At 54.4% G+C, this 21022-nt stretch overlaps 1 protein-coding gene across 1 annotated transcript in view; it reads right to left on the bottom strand.

Annotated features, from left to right (window-relative positions):
• Positions 1–20197, bottom strand: part of FSTL4 (follistatin like 4) — a 97795-nt gene extending 77598 nt beyond the window's left edge. Inside the window, exons 1-3 of the mRNA XM_006759172.2 lie at positions 20137–20197; positions 18453–18649; positions 15074–15197 (exon numbers count right to left, since the gene is read on the bottom strand). Coding sequence (XP_006759235.1) covers positions 15074–15197; positions 18453–18649; positions 20137–20197 — 382 coding nt within the window. The remainder of the gene's footprint in view (positions 1–15073; positions 15198–18452; positions 18650–20136) is intronic.
• Positions 20198–21022: the final 825 nt, after the last annotated feature.

Genomic DNA, 21022 nt, shown 5'->3' with positions numbered 1-21022 from the left:
CCCTACTACCATATCTGCTTATGAAACCCCACCCATCCTTCTCTGAAGACTTCTGGCATCTCTTTGATTGGAGGTCTTACACCTCCTGTTTCCAAGGCAGTCTTTTGTCAACTATCTCACAGCCTTTTGAAAATCCTCATCTGAGGACATGCTTACTGATTTGAGAGGGAGAGGAGAAAAGAGAGAGAGAAACATCTATGCACTGCCTCCTGGGCTCACCCTAGGTACATGCCCTGACTGGGAATCAAATCTGCAACCTTTTGGTGTAAGGGCCGATGCTCCGACCAACTGAGCCACACTGGTCAGGGCTCACAGCCCTTTTTGCATCGTCTTTGAACATACATTCATTTCCTGTAGGAAACCAACTCCTTGGGGGCAAGGACCAACTATCTCTCATTCTCAACTCGCAAATGTTGAGGGTACACAGCATGCTGGCAGGGTGCCCACACTGGAGGCAGACTCCTTGATTTGAGTTTCCATTCTACCACCATTACCGACCCTTTAGTGCAGCGGTTCTCAACCTCTGGGTCGCGATCCCTTTGACGGTCGAACGACCCTTTCCCAGGGGTCGCCTAGACCATCCTGCATATCAGATATTTACATTACGAGTCATAACAGTAGCAACATTACAGTTATGAAGTAGCAACGAAAATAATTTTATGGTTGGGTCACAACATGAGGAACTGTATTTAAAGGACCAGAAGGTTGAGAACCACTGCTTTAGTGCCTCCGTTCCTATTCTATAAAATGGGGATAGAAAGAGGAATCCATCTCAAAGAACCTGCTCCCAGGGAGACAGGAAACACGCAGGCATGCTCCATGTACCACCCTTCTTTGGTGCAGTCATCTACTGATTATGGGTCACTCCCACTCCATCTCTGATGACTGTAGCTTCTGGCTGTCAGCAGCCTCTTGGCTGCTCCTCCTGTGTTAACACCGGATGATGTAAACATCCAGTGCATTACCCTGCCAACTCTCCACCTGTGGGTCCTCACTCCCATGATTATATCCTGGAGTCTAGACACTGTCATCACAAATAACGGCATCCTGGAAAATTTTATCGTCAGGCATCCTCCTCTCTGACCACTTCCCATCTCTTCTGATTTATCCTCTCTGATATCCAGACGCCAACAATTCTTCAACTCCACTGGGACCCACAATCTACCGACCAACCATTTAATCGTGTCATTCTCTCCATGATGTCATTTCCTTCTCACCCAGCATTAATCCACGGGCTTTATGTCATTGGAATCATACATTGCACACACCCTCAACTTCCTGCCCCTCCTGGCATGACCCCAGCCCTGGTTAAACCTGTCTGTGTGCTCCGTGCCTGCGTCTGTGTAGCTGAATGTAGCTGGGGAAGCGCACTGCCCTGCTGACTGGTGTCCCTTTGAATTCATAACTATGGGCCTCACAGGGGCCCATACTGCCTTCTCTCCATATGTTGCCCTCCCACTCTTCCAGACAATTGTTCCGGACTTTCTCTCTCCTCACACCTCCTTCCATCCTCACTCTCAGCCATGACCTTGCTTCCTGATGTACTAAGAAACCACACATCCACCCTGGCTCCCACCACATCTCCCCACCCACCTGTACCTGTGGTCACACGCCCAGGCTTCTCTCCTACTAATATGGATCTACCAGCCACTCTGCACAGCACACCCTCCACCTGGGCACCGGATTCCACCTGCCCTACCGACTCTAGTTCTAGGCATATCACCGCTTCCTTCCACAGCATCGCTGTCCCCTTTCCACTTGGTGATGCCCATCATCACACACACATGCTGTCACTACCTCTACCACTACCCCTCCAGCTGTTGCCCGACTCTTCTGTTCAAATCCCTCAGCAAAGTGCTCTGTGCCCAGTGTCTCCAATTCTCCTCTACCCACTTTCTTACTCTTAAACCCATTCTCACGAGGCTTTTCACTCCCCATGTCATTCCACGGACACTGCCCGTCAAGATTACCAAAAACCTCCAAATTATGAATCTAAGGCTCTCTTCTTTGTCCTCCTCTTCACTGACCTCTCAGCTGCATTTGGCACAACTCGTTGGCTCCCAGGACATCACACTGGCCTCGTTTCCCTCCCACCTCATGAATCCTCTTATTCTCTGTTGCTGGCTCCTCCCCATTTCCCCGCCCTCTTCACACTGGGGGCTCTTTGGGCTCAGTCTTGGATAGGCTTCTCCATCTACACTCACCCACAGCTTTAAACACTGGCAATAGGCGAAGGACTTCCAGATTTCCCCCTCCAGCCGGCCCTCTCCCCTGAACTCCATCTTCTAAATCCACCCACCTATTCATCACTGCCACTCGGACGGACGACTGACAGTCCCCTCACACTCATTGTGCCCCCAGATTAACTCCTGGTCTTCCCCACCAAACCTACTCCACCCCTGGTCTCCTTTGCAGTTAACGGCAACTCCACCCTTCCAGGCCTCATGCCCCAAACCCCCGTGATCCTGGACTCATCTCTTTCCTCACAACCACGGCCAACCCATCAGCAAATCTCTTTGGTACAAACCTTCAAAACAGACTATCTGTAATCTGAGTCCTCCTCACCGCTGTTGTGCCTGTCACCTTCATCTCAGCCGCTATGATCTCGCACCTGGATTATTGCCACAGCCTCCTAACTGACTGCATGCTTCTGCCCTTGCCCTGCGACAGCAACAGTTTTTTCTTAAAACAGCAGCCAGAGCGACTCTTAAAATACAAAGTCAGATCGTGTCACTGCTCAACGCGAAATCCTCCAAAAGATTTTCTTTCATGCAAACATGTCCTTACGCTGGCTTCCCGGGCCTTCGAGGCCCTCTGGCACCCTCCTTCCTATGGCACCCCAGCCACTAGGCCTGCTCTTACCCGAAGGCCTGGGAGGTGTCTTCCCCAGCTGACCTCATGGCTAGTGCCCTCACCCACCTCACCACCTGACTCAGGTACCCCATCTCAGTGAGGCCTTCCGGGGCTACCGGGTTTAAACTCTGCTGCCACGTGCCCACTGCCCGTCCTGTCCCGCCCCTCACAGGAAGGCAAGTCCTCTGAGAGTGAGGATTTTTTGTTTGAAACCTGCTGAATCTCTGGCCTGGAACGGAGCCTGTAGGAAGTATCTGTGGAGTGAGTGACTATGTCCTACCTCCAGGGCTCAGCACTTTCACCTGCTGACCAACCTGGGGTCCTGGGATGGTGGGTGAGGCTCAGATGTGGGTTCTGCTCAGGGGCACCTCCGAGGCCACACAGGCAGGACGCACCGGTCTGTTTCAACTGCATCGGGAGGCACTCCTGACAGTTGTGCCCGAAGCACCTGTGTGAAGACAAACACCTGTGCCATCTGGAGAAGCTGGCTCTCCAGGGCTCAGTCGCCGGCTGCCCGGGGCGGCTCGCACACCAGGCTGCCTCCCACCTGCCGTGGGCAGGTCGCAGGCACTGTGAGTGGGACACAGATGGGACAATGCCGGAGGGTTGGAATTCTGGCTGAAGCCTGAAATGAAAAACCAGGGCCATGTAACCCCACTTCTTAAGAAAATGACAGTAGGCCACTTAGTGGTGGTGGCCAAACGAGTGAGCGGTTCTCAGCTTATCCACCCCTCCACGCTCCTCCCGCAAGCCCACAGGTGGAGAAGCCTCAGGTTCACTGGAGAGTCTGCGCCGAGAGCGAGACTGATGTCCTGCTTATACCTCTGCGATGGCTCAGGAAACTAGTTACCTGTGTTTGTCCCAGTACCAGCCTGGATCCTTTGGGCCCAAGGATGACAGCAGCCCTCACAAGTCAGGGCAAAAGTAGGGGGGGGGTAGTCCCCAGAACCCTACCAAATCCTGTGCAAGCTAAATGGGAACTGGAGGCTCAGAGCATACGGCCGTTAGTGCCTTACTGCCACCTCCCCAGGCTCAGAACCTGTGCTTCTCCATCGGTGGGGAGCACCGCCCACGTTCCCGCCCGGCTGCAAAGGGCATTTGAATCCCAGTCCACCTCTTGGCCTTGGGCCTCCTCACAGCGTCTAGCCTGGGAGCTTCTGGGAGGCACTTGGCATGGACTTGTCAGACGCCATAGTTTAAACGGACCTATGGGTGGCTTTGCACTATCCGGTGGAAGACCAGCTTTTGGCGAAAAGCAAGTTCTACCGGGACCTCAAAGTGTGAAGAGAAGCATGGGTGGGAGTGGTCCAGGCTGGAGACACCTCTCTGCCAACCAGTGGCCCAGTTAGCCCAACACCCCCGTGGAACCATGGTGGCCGCTAACCTGGGCTGGTGCCACGTGTGGGCAACAGGATGGCCCCCCACTACCAGAGAGAGGCCCCTGACTCCCTGTTCTTAATCTTCTCTGGAACCACTACAACCACGCTAAATCTGTTCTCTTTCCTGCAATTTAAAAAATCCATCATGGCCTTCAATCCTTTTGTTGCTGTAGTTAGCTAATTATTGATGGGAAAGGGAGCAGGGAAGCAGACATCGTTAGCATATTCAGCTGGGAAGCAAGGCCTGTTGTCACACCCCAACGAATCACAGCATTGTCCCTCCAAGGGGATTAACGCCCCCCCTTCCCCACTCTGGTGCTGGATTGTACTGGGTCGTCCGGGAGCAGAGGGAGATAAGGACTTGGGCAGTAGATGTGAAAAAGGCAGAGGGGAGGTGCCTAACCATAGAGGCCTGTATCAGGGGGTGGACCCCAATGCAAGCCCACGAAAGTGTGGGAAGCTGATTGGTTATTTTGAAAAAGCTTCTGCTGGTGGGCACTTAGACTGTTTCCAAATCTTAGCTATGGTGAATTGTGCTGCTATGAACATAGGGGTGCATATATCCTTTCTGATTGGTAGATGAGTGGATTAAAAAACTCTGGCACATCTACACAATGCAATACTATGCTGAGGTAAAAAAGGAGTTTTTACCATTTGCAACAGCATGGGGTGGAACTAGAGAGCATTATGCTAAGTGAAATAAGCCAGTCAGAGAAAGACAAATATCACATGATCTCACTCATTTGTGGAATATAATGAACAACATAAACTGATGAACAAAAATAGATCCAGAGACAGAGAATGATCGATCAGACCGTCAAACCTCAGAGGGAAGGTAGCGGAGGGTGAGGGTAAGGGGGAGAGATCAACCAAAGGACTTGTATGTAAGCATATAGGCCTAACCAATGGACACAGACAATACGGGGGTGAGGGCATGAGTGTGGGGGGGTAATGGGGAGATGAAGACACATATGTAATACCTTAGTCAATAAAAAAATTAAAAGTAAAAAAAAAGGAAAAAGCTTCTGGTTCCTCCCAAGCCTGAGAATACGGTACATAATTACAGGTGACCCGCACTCCCCCATGCGTTCCCACTTTCTCTCTCCATAGCCAAAGGCCATGTGGACCCCACACGCAGGCTCCAGGTGGGAGCCTGGATACCTCAGCACAGCAACGGACTACAGCGAGGGACACAAGCCAAGCTAACCAGATGCTGGGCTGAACTAAGCATTAATATGGCGTGGGATCTCCGGACATTGACTCTGTTTCTGGCCCTGATTTTCCATGGCTGCACCGACGGAGATGGGACGTCGAAGGGGCATCCTTTTGATTCTGCATGACACATACATATTGCCACAAGGCCTCATCCTCCCTCCTGGGCCCCCAGAAATGCTTTTCCCGTGACACGGCAAGAACCCCACATCCATTCATCAGCAACACTTTCAGCAAACATTTATCAAGCACCCACTATACACAAGGCTACAATTACACCTATTTTGAAAAAGCTTCTGCTGATGGGCACTTAGACTGTTTCCAAATCTTAGCTATGGTAAATTGTGCTGCTATGAACATAGGGGTGCATATATCCTTTCTGATTGGTAGATGAGTGGATTAAAAAACTGTGGTTGTTTCTGGCCCTGATTTTCCATGGCTGCACCGACGGAGATGGGACGTCGAAGGGGCATCCTTTTGATTCTGCATGACACATACATATTGCCACCAGGCCTCATCCTCCCTCCTGGGCCCCCAGAAATGCTTTTCCCGTGACACGGCAAGAACCCCACATCCATTCATCAGCAACACTTTCAGCAAACATTTATCAAGCACCCACTATACACAAGGCTACAATTACACCTATTTTGAAAAAGCTTCTGCTGGTGGGCACTTAGACTGTTTCCAAATCTTAGCTATGGTAAATTGTGCTGCTATGAACATAGGGGTGCATATATCCTTTCTGATTGGTAGATGAGTGGATTAAAAAACTGTGGTACAGCTACACAATGGAATACTACGCTGAGGTAATACAACTCTAGGCTTCTCTCGCTCTTGCTCCCTGTCTTTCTGCTGCAACAGAATGCCTTGGGCAGTACCAGCCTTCCTGCTCCCCGAGGCAGCCCTCTTTCCTTCGCCCGTTTGTGCCTCTTGGGTTTGTTACTGCCTGTCCCTTCTGCCGCTATCTTCGTCCGGGCACTCTTGGTCCCACGGCTTCTGTTGATATTTCAACCACCTACTATCTTCCTTGCCCTCAGTCCCCTGTCTGCCAAGAGGGAGAACCCAGGGAGGGGCAGGGCTGTGGGCCAGGGAGACACCCTCAGCCTTTGGGGCTGGAGATTTGCTGAGCAACTGTCCTGATAAGGGAAGGACCAGCCAGCCGGAGGTGTTGTTGCTGCAGAGGAAACCTCAGCAGGGTTGCCGGCCTGTGGTCTGGGGCCTCCAGCTTGCCCTACATGCTGCTTCAGTCTGCAGCAGCCTGGGTGTGCCCTGCCCTTTCTTCTTTCCCAGGAGAAGGCACTTCCCTCTGCCTATCCAGGTCCTGTCTGTCCCCAGAGCCTGGCTCCCAGCTACCACCTGCCAGGGGCCACCCTGGTGCCGGGACTTCTGAGTGCCGCCAGCCTCTGGTGGGGCTCACGTGTTGTCCATCCAGTAAGTCGCCATGCTTGTGTGAATGGAGCCCTCCCACATCCTCCACTCCCTAGCACCTTGTTCCTGTGTAGCCCAAAAGCTGGACCTGCAAAGTGGTGGGGCTCTGGGGGACATGGTCATAGAGGCTGGAAAAGGTGGCTGGAGAGGAAGGGAAGACCACAAGGCAGAGGACAGTGATCTGTGCTGCAGGTACTCCTGGGTCACACAGGCTTGGGGAGGCTCAGAAACACTCCCAGGAGGCAGCCTTGGCTTCTGAGGAGCCCTTTGGAGATCTGGGCTCTGGAGGGCATGGCCGTTCACATCCCAAGCCTTCGCAATGCTCCTCTCCCAGGGAGCCGGCTTGGAATGGGTAATGTGACCTTCAGTCCTTAATTGCTTGTTGAAGGCCTTTGAAGTCCTCACAAAAGCTTCACAAAAAACACTGAGATTTACGAGGACAATACGGTGCTATCCTCATAAAAGCTGACATTTAAATTGTTCTCATTTTATATTTTTGCAATGAAATTCTTTGTTTCCTCCGCAGCCATTTCTGAGTATTTACTAACAATCAGAAATCTCTCTCTTCCATTCTGTTTCTCCGTGGTGCACAGTGTCAGACTGGGCGCTGGGGCACGTGAGCCTCAGACCCAGACCCTGGTCTGTGGCCCCGCGGGGAGTGCTCACCGAGAACAGTGAGGAGCAAGGTGCCCAGCCGCCCTGCCCCTGTCTCTCCCTCCAAGAGGAGGTTTTAAAAAAAATCAGCAAAGCATCATATTTTAATGAGTTTTCTTTGCAATTTGTATATAATAGATTTTCAATAACAACCTATAATTAGTTCATTTTCTCCTATTCAATTGCTCTGCACTGAGGCCATTGACAGCTTCCAGCTGGGATCTTTAAAAATGGAAAGTGCTTGAAGGCTCAGCTTCAGATAATGGCTAGGAAGTGCTGGGCCCAACAATACAGCTGTTAGGAGCGAAGATGCGAGATGGGAAAGAGGGTTTGAAACTTCCGAGAAGAAGAAGAAAGTGGTGGAGGGCCAGACGGCTGGCGAGCAGCAGTTCTGGCTCAGAACTGACCCCCCCAGTGTGATGAGACTGCCCCACCCTGGAGCCCTGTACATGCACGGCGTGTGGGGTGGGGCATTCCACCAGCCCTGCTCCCATGGAGGTGAGGTACTTATGAACACCTCCAAGCCCCCACCAGGGGCTGCCAATGGTTTTCCAGCACAGTGTAGGGAGGGGGGCAGCACGCCCTCAGCTCAAGGCCTGCCAGAGAGGGCCCAGGCACAGGAGACCTTAGACAACAGCTCTGCTCACGTTTCTGTCCTGACAGGCAGCACTGAAAGGCTTCCAAGACCAAGTCCAGCTCTCCAGCTGATGCCCAGTATCCCCTCCAGCCACGTGCCTGCGCTGGGTGCACCTGCAGCGATGGGGCCTCCCCACTCCCCAGCAACTCCCGCAGGCTGGGCAGCTGACTCGGGGAGGACTCCGCAGATCTAGGCTCTGCCTGCCTTCTGGCCTCTTGGTCCAGTTCTGCCCTCTGGGACTCTACGCATCAGCCATTCCCACCTGTGACAGCCTCCTCACTCACCCAAGCCCTTTGCCCCTCAGGACTCCCCGCTGCCCCACCTGTCTGAGCCACCTTTCTCCTTGCCCTTGGCTGGTTACCTGCAACCTGGTGTGCGGGCCTCATCTGAAATGCCCCTTTCTGACCTCCCCGCCCCCACCCACCCACCGGGAAAGCAGGTCTTCCCTGCCAACACTGCACCGGTGTCCTCTGTCCCACCTCCTACTTGGATTACTTGATTGCTTTCCTTTTTCCCAACCACCTCCCTGACTGAATGCAACCTCTGTGCGAGTGGGGCCTGCTGTCTTGCTCACGGCTGCAGTCCACAGAGTGGCCTCTGTGAGGGTTTGCTGATCTGATGCTCCCCTCTTCCTAAGCTCCCAGCCTCAGCTGCTAAATCTTTCCTCAGGCATGGCCTCCCTGCCCTGGCCAAGCTTCTCTAAAATGTTCTGGTTGGCTGGCCTGCCCCTTAAATGGACAGCCCAGTAGCTGAATGAGAGAACAGCCTACACCCCTGCCTGGATGGTCTCCCCCTTTCAGAGAACCGGACCCCACCAGCATCAGGGCAGACATGCCCAGTCTTCCCACAGTGGTTCAATATGGTGCTGCTTCCTTGACTATTTCTGGCACTGACCTGAGTCAGGGAGCTTGGGTCTGTGCTCAGTGGATTTGCTCCAGAGGTCGACCCCCCCCCACCCTGTCCTCCTGTCCTTCCCTGCCCGGCTGGGCCCAGCTCAGGGGATTTGAGCTGGCAGGGTCTGCAGTTTGCAGCAAGGCCTGTGGCGGGGGCGGCTCCCAGACCCCGTGCTGTGCCTTCCTTTGTGGGTGTCGAGCTCACTTGGTGATGTGGCCTCAGGTGGGAGGGAGGGAGCCATGGGGCCGAGCAGAGGCTGTGCAGGTGTGTTTTGGGTTCTCAGGTGCTGAGCTAGAAGATATACAAATTCTATGCTAATAAGTTATTTTCTGTACAAACCCACATTCTATGCTAATAAATTATTTTCCAAGGTGTACAGATTAGCACAGGGACGGCCCAGCCGACCGCTGGCCAAGCCTGGCCTCTCCAAAATCTGCAGCCTTGGGGATGTGGCCTTGGGCCCCAGACACCACAGGGCTGAGGGGTGGCTCAGCAGGAGCCCTTATCTCCACACACAGTTGTTGGAGGCAATCAAGCCGCAGGCAGGTGGCTTAACCACCTACAGGAACAGCCTGAGGAGGGCCAAGTCGGCAATAGTGGCCCTGGGAGCGGAATGGAGCTTTATGGGACAAGCAGCTTTTGTCTTCATTCGGGAAGCATTAGGGCCATGTGGGCCTCAGCGGTGCACCTTGCACCCCAATGCTCATTCAGTGGATCAGGGATGTCTGGGCTGTGCAGCAGCCATGGGGGTGCCCTTATCGGCCTGGTACAGCGTTGCTGGTCTCCCCAACCGGGGTCCTGCCTGTGGGACCCCGACAAGGTGCTCCCTCTTCCCTGGCCCCTCTGGGGCCCCTGTGACAGGCACATTGTGTTTGGGCCCCTTTTTGCCAAGTGCGTTTCTCCAGATATTCCATCCCCTCACCGAGTGAGCATTTACCAAGGGCTTTCTGGGTGCCAGACCCATGCCAGGCAAGAGCACATGGTGAGCAAAACGGCTTCTGCCTCATGGAGCCTCTGGACTAATGTGGACAAGAGGGCAAGGGCCTGGCACAGAGTGACCGGGGCTGGGAGGGAGGGGCTTCCTCATCACTGTCACCACCCCCAACATTGACCTACCTGGTCAATAATTACTTAGCACGACCACACGCAAGGTATCATCCTCCTCACTTTACGCGTATTATCTCATTTAGTCCTGAGTGACCCTATGTGGGGTGTAACCGCAGATCAGCTCCGACGGGCCCTGTCCTGTCAGAGACGACAGAAAGAGCTGCAAGCCGTGCAGCCATAGCACGGGCAGAGGAGAGCCTAGACCAAAGTGTCTTCCCACCATGGAACCAAAGGGCAGGGACACAGCGGAACCCGAATTCCAGAGATCCTGCAGAAGAAAGGTCCCTTGTCTAGGAAGATCTGGTGCTGCAGCCCTTTAAGTTCCACCCCAAACCCTCGATCGGGAGGCAGATTTAAACCTCATGTCCTGTCTCCCTTTGGGTTGACTTAGCAAAAGCTTCTATGCCTGGCGGGCAGCGTGCCCCTGCTCAGTCACAGTGGTGATCCTGCCCACTGTACAAAAGGGAAACTTGAAACCCAGCGTAACCTCTGGTCAAGAACTGTCCAAGGTCCCACAGCTAGTAAGTGGCAGAACAAGGGTTCGAACAGGTCTGACTTAGTCTACATCCCTAGCCATCAGGCCACAGCCTTGTTACTGTGTAGAGAAAAACTCAGGGCTGTGGGCACACAGAGGAAGGCGTGTGGGGCTTGGAGAGGGAAGAGGGATTAAGGAAGACTTCCTGGAGGAGGAGACCGCTGAGTCGGGACTTGCCATTTAGGGGACTAACTGTGGGGACAGTGAGAGCCTCGTTACTGGGGGATTCTGGTGAGTTGCAAAGTGTGCTTAAATGTATGAGAAGTTTCCAGAATCAGGCATTTGCATTCAGTCCCACTTCTACCTGTTGACTTTGGGTTAGTTACTTAATTTCCCTCAGTTTCAGTTTCTTCATCTGTAAAATAGGAGCATAATACACAGAGCTGACACATGGGGTTAGGCGAGCCCATTGGTAACTGAAGTGATGGAGCCTCCTCGAAGCCCCTCTTTCTATGCTTGAGGTGAGGAGAGAGTACCCCCATGTCTGTCCTTAGAAGGGGTTGGTGAGACTCACAGCACCTTCTGTCGTCCAATCTTCAACCCCCGCCTTGGCCACTCCAACTTAGCTGTTGTATGCCCTTGAGAAAATGAGGCAACAAAGGCAGGGGATTCTCAACTTGATCTGCAAGTCCTGTGTGAGCAGCGCTGGTTTGTCCCTCTGGGATTAGGGGAGCGATCACACCAATGGTCCCGCCTCAGCCCACACTGACACTGGGGTGCAGGCGTTACTTGTTCTCCAAACTCAAGAGCCAAATGGATGCAGACATAATTTTTGATAAATCCCATGGTATTTGAAATCTAGCTACTCACTATTCCACCCTTAGGAACCAATGGGAGCCTGAGGCGGTACTCTGACCATCCAAACTCCCTGGCTGAACTACCTGCATGAATAAGGAGCCGGGGGGAGGGGCGCTGGCCATTGTATGCTGTCACCCTGCTCATCCCCGGGTGGCTGTGAGGACTGACTGAGATGATGTGTCTGGCCTGGTGTCTGGCCAGTGCCGGGCATGATTTATTCCAGGGGAGAATGACATGGCTCCTTCCTTTCATTTTGCAGCAACAATGCAGAAAAGCAGCTGGTAATTCACTGGTTGACATTTCATCTGTTTCACAGAGTTGCCCTGGATACTGAGGTGTTGCAATAATCAGATGAAACCCCTGTCTCCCTCCCTGCCTGCCTGCCTGGAGCGGAGGGAGAGTGCGTGGCCCACACAGCCAACTCCCCATGGCCCCCCAGACACAGGTGCTCCTCTGGACACTATGCAGCTGTGATCCCAGAACGTTCACACTGGAGGCCTTCTTCCCACACTGCTAGTTGCTCAAACCCTTCCTTCGCATCCAACACATTGCTCTCACAGGATTCATTACAGAACAAGTATCTTTCTAAAAAGCAGAAGAAACTTGTAATGAATTTGAAGCGAGAAAAAAAAATCCTCATTTAAGCAACACGGTTTTCCCAAGATCCCAGGCCAAGCATTCAGGAAAGCGCAGAAACATGCATTATTGAAAAGCTTTTTAAACGAGCAACTTTTAGATTAATTTATTGCGATGCACAGGCAGGGCTGGCGCACATCCTGCTCACCAGTGAGTCTGGGGCCTAGGTCTCTCCCTTGTAGCTGGGACTAGCGGCTGGTTCTGCTGCTTGCTGGGTGGGGCCAGGAGGAAGGGTGGAGGGCACTGTGCCCTTAGTTCCCAGGTCAGCCGGGGATTCGGAAAACCAAAACCAACCTGAACAGATTGTTTGGGTGATAAAGGAGGATGCGAGGGAGGCCACCCTCATATTTCACTGTACAGAGATGGGTGACTGGGAGCCTTAGCTCCATCTGACAGTTAGAAAGAGGCTGAACTGACTCCATGGTTAAGGGACCTGTCCCCTGCTCTTCTCCCCGGGGAGGGGCCGCCTGTTCCTCAGAGAATGGCACAGCCTGCCAGCAACCAGCTCGGCTGAGCACGGGCAACCACGAGCCCCCAGATTCCCGTCATCACCCTCGGCAGCTGCAGACAATGACAAGCACGTCTTCTGATGAACGGCTGTGCCAGCTGCATAAGCAGATGTGATGGAGGAGGCTCCAGCCTCCACATTTGTAAATACAACCCACTTCTCCAGGGAAAACACCAGGACCCACCCAAAGGACCCTGGCAAAATAGACACTAGAAAATAAAATTTTAAAGTCAACCTTTAAAAATTAAACCCAAAATGTAGTTGCTGACATGTGTGAGCTATTATTTTCTGAGTTGTAGTGAGATTTCTTTAATGCCCGTTGATTTCTGGGTAATAAGTGGTACCTATACGTCTCACTTCAATTACCTATTTAACATCCACTGAACCATAAATCCATTCCCGGAGCTCTGGGAATTTAGCTTAGAGTTCCCGTGACTTTGAAAACCCATTGATCCCGCGTGCGCCGAGTGGCCGCATGTCAGGCCTCTATGGCGGGTTAACTCATTCTGTGGCTTCCTTAATGCCTGTGAGTTTACATTTTATTGCATATCTATTATTTGGGTTGGGCTGTGATGAATGGTTTGGCTGCCTCAAAACAAGTCCAAGATGACAGCAGAATCTAATTTGTTTTAAAAATGATGATCGTTGTGCTTTTCAGATAATCACCCAGGAATAAAGGAAGCAGACACCATACTGCTCTCTGTGAGACACGGGGCTGGCGGGGGAGCGATGACTGCCCCCCTTTTCCACGGCAGCTCGTGGCTGCCAGGACCGTCATGAGGGAGGCCGGAGCCTTCCTTCCATCGGGGGCAGTAGGGATGCTTCTGTCTCCTTGCGAATAACACCAGCAGCGTCCTGTTTGGCCGCAGTCTGAGTCCCGTCCTGTGGTCCCAGACGGCGCCTGAGCGGTGCCGTTCCCTGCTGAATGTGCTGCTGTGGGACGCCTGATGTACCCCCAAGTCTTGAAGTCCAGCCTTGGCCCCTGGCTCTTCAAATGCACCAACCTCTTCCTTCACAGCTCCGTTTGTCTCCGAAGTGTCCTGGAACACGTGATGCTGCTTCCCTGCTGTGGAGGGCCATCTCCCTGTCATCCGCCTGGACCAACCCACTCTTTTCTTGTCCAGATTCCACAGAGATTAGAACCACCAGGAGGTCTCGGTTTGCGGAAGGTGGATGGAGAGGATATTGCAGGAGCTGGACTCTGGGTCAGGAGTGATGTGCAGGGCAATGCTTAACAGTGGGCTCTCCAGAGGAAAGAGACCCCCCCCTTCCTATTTGTGTCGTTTCTCTGGTGCAAATACTCCCACCATGGATGATGAAAGGCTGCCAGTTGTTTGACTTGAAAATTCCTGGAAATCTAACAGTGGGCTCTCAGGAACTAGGTCTAGGGAGCCGCTGATACTTCCATACGTTCTAAAATGTGGAGATTTATTTCAGGGAATAAGGTCCTTGATCCACAAAGCCAACGCCCCCCACAGCAGGGTGAGCCTATCAGTCATTCACACTTTATTCTGAACTACTATAAGCAGATATCACTGTTGGAGCAGGTGTGGGCAGGGAGGAGGAAGATGGGGAGCCACACCTAGTCACCGCATTGCAAGCAGAGCCCTGTGCTTGGGGCGTGGGCTTTGGTCCTTGGCAACAGGGATGCCGTGAACTGAAAAGGCAGCCCTGCATCAGGTTCATGAACACTTCCTACTGGGAAGAGTCACACACGTACCTCTCCCACCTCCACAAGAGCCCTTCTCGCCAAGGACTGCTTCCCAGGCCGTGTGGGTGTTTGGAACAACAGCCGCCAAAAGGAGACGTCCACAGGGAACACCGATATTGGGGGGCAGAGTGGCAGGGTCTGTGGCTCAGAGGCTCAGTGCACCCTGGGAGTGCCTCACCCTATTTCTCAAATTCCAGAGCCTGAAGGTCATGTTCAAGGACACATCACACAGGGCGCACATACTACCTGCCTTAAGCAGAGCCTGAATACTGTCTGACCTAAAGGGGCTTCATCTCTTTGGGGCCAAAATCAACTCCAGCACCGCCTTTACCTCCCTCTCCTGCCTGGCCCAGCCTCCAGAGCCCTCCTGCAGAACCTTCCTCCTGGGGGCCACAGCCCGGGGAGAGCCCGAAAGTCTGCTCCCTCCACTACAGGCACAGTCTCCCCCCGAGGTGGGCAGCGCTGCACTCCCAGACACACGTACATCACAGGCCCGTGTTCCTCAGATGATGGCAAGGAGGCTCTTTATCCAAAAGGAAGAGACCAAGCGCCCCCTCTCCCAACCCCACTCCTTTATCCTCTGCGAGCTCAGGTTTGTGCAAAGCAAAGCCAGCCGCTTTCATCCATGAGAGAAACCAACCCTGGAGACACCAAGGACAGATCCAGGCCCTGACACGGTTTGGTGCGGGGCTGCCGGCCGGCCGGCTGGGGCCTGACTTACGGAAGGCCGTGTAGAACTCTCGGAGGGTCAGCCAGCCGTCACTGTTGTAGTCATCAAATCGAAGGAGATCGCTCGGCGAACATCCCAGGAAGCTCTCCTCCAGGTCCTGCTCCTTCAGCACGTGCTGTGGGTGAGGAAGGGAACAGGCCAGAGCCGGGAGTGAGCTCAGAGCTACGGGCTTTGCTGGGACATGGCTCAGGCCAGTTGGGGCGAGGAATCAGCAACAGCTCGGTGGGCCCCGGGGAGCATCCGAAGCTCTTTGGTGTTGTCCTGCCTGACCCTCCCATTTTACAGATAAGAAAACAGACTCAGAACAGGGGAGGGGGGGCGACTTTCCTAAGGTCACACAGCGGTGGGGCAGAGTCGGGATTAGTGTTCAGGTGCGTCTTCTCGCCATTTGGGCAGACAGACCCCAGAGGTCAGAAGGATCCTTGAGGCCACCTGATCTATCCTTCATGCTATTGATGGGGAAACAGAGAAGAGAAGGGGCCTGATCAAACAAATTCAGCAAATAAATAGAGGCTGAACAGAGGTCTCCTGGCTTCCAGCTGTGGACAGCTGGAAGGTCATTAACGCCTCCTCCCCCCATTCCCACCAGCCCTTGCAATCTCAGGGCTGTGCCCCCTAGCCACAGCACAGCCCCCCAAAAGGGAGGGTTGCCATTCTACTGACCGAGCCTGAGCCCTGCCTCTGCCTGCCCGGCCCTGCCAGGGACAGAATGTCTGTCCTTGGGACCCTGGCAGGGGCCATGGGTGGGCCTTTACGAACTCCTCTCTGGATGTGGCCCAGCCGCAGGGCACGGAGCCCTCCCCAGCATGACCAGCCACATGCCAAAGGTGACTAAAGGTAGAGACTTCCGGCACCCTCGCTCGGCTGTGGCCAGACGCTGGTGTGTCTTACAGAAAAAATGCTCAGAAGGAAACCTCAGAAGAAGGAAAGAATTTCATTTTATTCCAGGGGGCGGGGAAGAGGGGGACAGAGGCACTTTCTCTTTGTTTAACAGTCTCAGCTTGGTCTGCTATATGAAAAGCAATTTAATGTGATAATGTTAAAAAAAAATGACCCTTCACCGGGCAAGTAGGAGTGGTCGATAAAAGGGAGATCAACCATAACGCCCGAAGGCAATCTTTCAGGGATGGAAATTTCCCTTTGTCTATTTCTGCATTGGAAATGGATTAACGTTTCATAGGACCTACATGTTTTTCCCCCCACACCTTTGAGTCAGTGTCAAGGCAAGGCTCCCGTTAGCTGGGCTCTGCCTGGCAGATTTATGAAATGGACGTTAAATACATTAACCCAATTACCATGCTTGTTAATGGCTCCAGGTGCCTCGGGGAATGCCTCTGCCAGGTTAGAGCAACATGACCAGGAAGGTCCTGTTTACTTAGGCACCTGGGAGCCATGTGGGCTGGGGGGCCAAGGGCCACAGCAGCCTCTGTCCAGGCCACACCAAGCATTTGCCCCCGGCACTGCCTGCACAGCCTGTGGCCTGGGAATCACTAGGCGGTTCCTCCTGCAGGGAGAGCCACCACCAGGACCTGGGCTTTCCCAGCGCAGCTTGGGTCATCTGTGGGTTGCTGGCCCTGCCCCCTGGGGTCTTGGCCACAGAGGGGCCTGTTGCTGAGGAAGGTGGTGCAGTGCTGGCTGGCATGGCTGATGAAGGGGGTGCTGTCCAGGTGTGGGGGAGAAGAGTGGGGTCTGCATGTGCTCCCAGGAAGCGAGCTCTGGACTGGTGGAGCGGGAGGCCCCAGGAGGGGGACTCTGCCTGGCAGGGCTTCTGGGTGACTGTTCATACTCAGGTTTTGGGGGCACTTGCTGGCCCCATAGGCCTTGAGAGGACCGGGTGGAACTTCCTGGGGGGAGCCATGCTCCCCCTGGGAGACCCCTGTGCTGTGAGGAGAGCAGGTGCACGCCCACCAGCCCACCTGGGGTGCATCTTAGTGTCATCATGTCGTGAGCAGCGAACAAACCCAGGCGAGCTGCTTGGTTTCTGCGAAGTGGTGGGAACAGCAGTGCCTGCCTCACAGCAGAGGATGCTGAAAGGTTTAGGAGGAAGTAACAGTCACCAAGATGATGATGAGGACATCGATCCTGACCCCTATCACCTCCTGAGAATGTGCCGTGTGCCCAGCACGTCACGCCTTCCTTGTTTAACCCTCCCGATGGCCCTGTGATGGTCACAGACCAGAAATGGAGGCCCAGAGAGGCGAGGTGTCTCCCAAGACCCACCAGCTAGAGAACGCTGGAGGCGGGACTTGAACGCAGGCAGTGTGACCGTGAAGCCAAGCAGATCCCATGTGTTCTTAGCTACTACACGACATAGCAAGGACCTCTTCTGCTTGTTACATCCAGGGAAAGGCCTGGCTCACGGCCTAGCACACAGGGTGCTCGGTAAGAGTTAGGGCACACACACCCCAGCCCGGTCCTTCCTGGTGACCGGGCTGTTTTGCTAAGGTCACCACATCATGTGAACGGTTTCTTTACAGTGACGTCAAAGGCAGGGACTTACCTGTCCTCTGGTGGGCACTCGGTCTCTGTGGGTGAGCTTCCCTTGCCCACCACCCTGCTTGGGGAGGCCGACCTTGCCTTCCTCGCAAACCTTTGCACCTGCCTGATGTGGCTCAAGAGCCCCCACCCAGCCTGCCTTCCTGCCACCGGCCAGGAAGGTCCTCCCTACAGCTGGCGATGACTGCGCCCGGTTGCTCCCTCCTCACGTCTCGCTGCCACAGATGCTAATTGCCCTCGCACTTCCTTGTAGCTGGACAGACGGACACATGCGCTGGGTTTGGGGAGGGAGGCAAACGCAGGGCCTGATGCAAGTGTTTTCTCAAAGGAAGAGCAGTGCTTAGGGGTGGACACAGGGCTTTGTGCCAGCAATCAGGCTGGGGCTTGGGCTGTTGATATCTGGGTACTAAAGAACAGCGAGACCCTAGGGGGGAGGACCGGGGGACGCCCGGGTTGCAGCCCCTGGGGTGTGTGGTGAGACCGAGCCTGCTTCCTGTCGCCTTCCCGCCGAGGAAAGTAAGACTCACGGAAGAGAAGATTTATTTCCTAATGACAACATCAGAGACCAGTCCCGGTGAAGCGTGTGTTTTGCCAGCTAGCTGCGAGTGCTTCAAAGCTTGTTTGTAAATATTGGCTGAAGGTGGCTGGTGGGAAGAAGACACGGCGCGTTTGTTTGCCAGAGGTTCTGAGAGGCCCTGAGCGCACGCTCTCCGCTCCCTGGAGAAGGGTCTCCTGCAGGAGGCCCCCAGGCGTCCCAGCACAGAGACAGTTACAAACGACTCTCCGCACGTGACCTCCTGGTTCTCTTCATGGACATGCTCCGTGGAAAACCCGATTCCTCCTTAATTTTATTTTCACTGGACGCCGTACTCACCTGAGCCAGTTCAGAGCTGCTGAGGTGGCCGTCGCCATCTGCATCCAAGTCCTTAAACAGAGATTCCACCAGGAGGCGCTTCTGGGAGGCAGGGTCTCGGGGGCGGCTGGCCCCTTCCGGGAGTGGCTGCAGGCGGGTCTGCAGTGCCAGAAGGACATTCTTCAGGCGGGCGTAGTTGGCCATGGTGCACGGCTTGCCTGGAGGAGGAGAGGGGGTTATTGCAGTGAGACTCCTCCCCAGGGCTTGGGAGGACCTTCACCCATCCGTTCTGGGCATTTCCCGCATGTAGGGCAGGGAGGGGCGGGGGAGAGGGGACACTGGAGTAGATGGATCTGCTTGGCTGCCTGCCCACCAACCCACCCCATAGCTATCCCCTGAGTACTGGATACACGCTGCACATGATGCAAATGCTGGATGGAGCCTGCCGTCCATCCCACAGAGCTTTACTGAGCACCTACTGTGTGCCAGACATAGAACAATTGCCAGATGGTCCGGGGGGAGCTTGTCCAGGGGAATTCACAGCGGCAGCCCCGCAGTGGCTTCAGGGAAGCTGGCCCCCATTTCACTTTGTAATAGCTCGTCTTTGCCTTAATCCCACCTTAAAGGCTGCTTTTGAATACTTGGCTTCATAGACCCGGGAGTTTTAGTTAACAGGACTAAGAAGCCCTGCTTAAGTTAATTAGGTACACTCCCAGAGCTGGATTACTTCAAAACAAACATGTGTACGCACGTCTACAACCAAGAAACAAAAGGAAGCTTTACGAAATTAAGCCCGGAGCACGCAGCCCCTGCTCTGGCCTGTACCACAGGCCTGCCTGCGGCACAGCATCAGGACAAGGCGGCGTTTTGGCAGGTGAGGCCTGGGACGCACTGCGACCTAACACTGGCCATCTTCCTGGTGGCTGGCCGGCTGCTGGGAGAAACACCACAGGAGGCACAGCCTGCCACCGGAGGCTGCAGGGGGTTAGCAGAGCAGGGGAGCCCTCCAGCCCCGCTTCCTCGCCTCCCTGGGGGTGGAGGGCTTCCTGAGTCCTGGTGGGATCCTCACGTCCACTCCAGGTGGGAGGCCAGTGTGCTGCTGGGAATGCACTTTCCCTAATTCCCAGGCCAGTTTAGAGAATCGGGGGTTGGGACAGTCACTGTAACGCGGGGCTGGAGAGCGCCGACTGGAGTCCCCTGGGCTTCAGACCCAGCCCTGCCGCTGCCAGAACCTGCACCTTGGACCAGGCGCCTCGGTGATTTCATCTGGGAAGTGGGAGGACACCCTTCCCACGCAGCTGCCTCCCACAGGGGCTGTTATGAGGATTGATAAGATGCACACAGAGGGGTTAGCACGGCTTGGCACAGAGCGAGGGCTCACCGAACGGTAGTGATTCTCTCCTTATCGTCAGTAGGACCACATTTGCTGAAGAGCAACAAACAAGGAAGCTATTGATGGGGGAAGGGCGGACGGGGAGTCTGTTGCTCTCCCTCCCGCTCTCCCTGGACAAGCCTGGGCGGCCCAACCACTTTCTCTTGTGCTTGTTTGTGTTTCTAGATTTTCTTCCAATTGGAGGTCAATTGATTCTTGTCAGAAACAGATGCCTGTTACCATTTCCTCCTGCATGTTTATTTAGAAAAAAAATCAATTGCTGTGTTCAATGTAATCAAATCTATTTGTTCTCCAGGAGCTCCAGGCTCTGACAGGTCTGGCTCTCCCATTCCCCTACCATGCTGGTGCCCTCTTTGGCCTGTTGGGCACCCATGCCGGGGAGTGCTTGGGGCCACCAGTCCACAAACCTGGTCCTCAAGTCTGTATGGCTGCACAGTGTTGGAAACAGTGGCCTTGTCCTGCTATAAACCGCCCAGGGGAGGATGTGGCAGCCTGCTGGGGTTTCCCTTCTTCCCAGGCCCGGATAAAGGCCAGTTTTGGTGAAGGAGAGTGATAAATTTTGCCCCCTTGCCCTCCACAGGGTGAAATCCAGTTCTGGTAAATGACCCAGAAGTCGGAGGCAGTACGGGAGCTGAGACAGAAGCTTTGGTATAGGAGGTGAGGGCGTCTCTGTGTGGGGGTCTGTGGGGACCTGTCTCAAGGGTCAGGCTTTCCTGGGATCAGCATTCATGCCCAGTGCTGCGAGGACACTGTGCACAGCAGATGGACATGGGGTCTATGGGTCAACGGGAGGCTTGACTCGGAAATGCTAGTGCACAGTCAGACTCCTGAGGACACACCCCGGCAGGGCCACCTGAAGGCCCAGGTCAGCTGGGCAGAGATGTCTCCTTCTCGCTGGTCCCCCACAACCTCTACCCTTCCTCACAGACCTTGGTGGAGCATAGAGCTCCTCTGAGCTGCCTGTGGCCCGGGGCCAGGGGTCTCCACTAGGCTGCATCTCCACACTGGCAGGTGGGTCCTGTGGAGAGGGCTGCAGCAACCCCCCCAGGCCCCGCCCCTTCTATCACCTTCCTGCCGTTCACTGTGAATTACAGGCTTTTGCTCCTCCACCCTGGCCATGGCCCAGCACAGGCCTCCTGGCCAGGAGGGTAGGCACATGTCTAGACATCAGCCTGGGGGACAGGGTGGTATCCGGTGT

Source organism: Myotis davidii, unplaced genomic scaffold (genome assembly GCF_000327345.1).
Source record: "Myotis davidii unplaced genomic scaffold, ASM32734v1 scaffold456, whole genome shotgun sequence".
Lineage (NCBI taxonomy): Eukaryota > Metazoa > Chordata > Mammalia > Chiroptera > Vespertilionidae > Myotis > Myotis davidii.
This window is presented reverse-complemented; position numbering and strand designations above follow the sequence as displayed.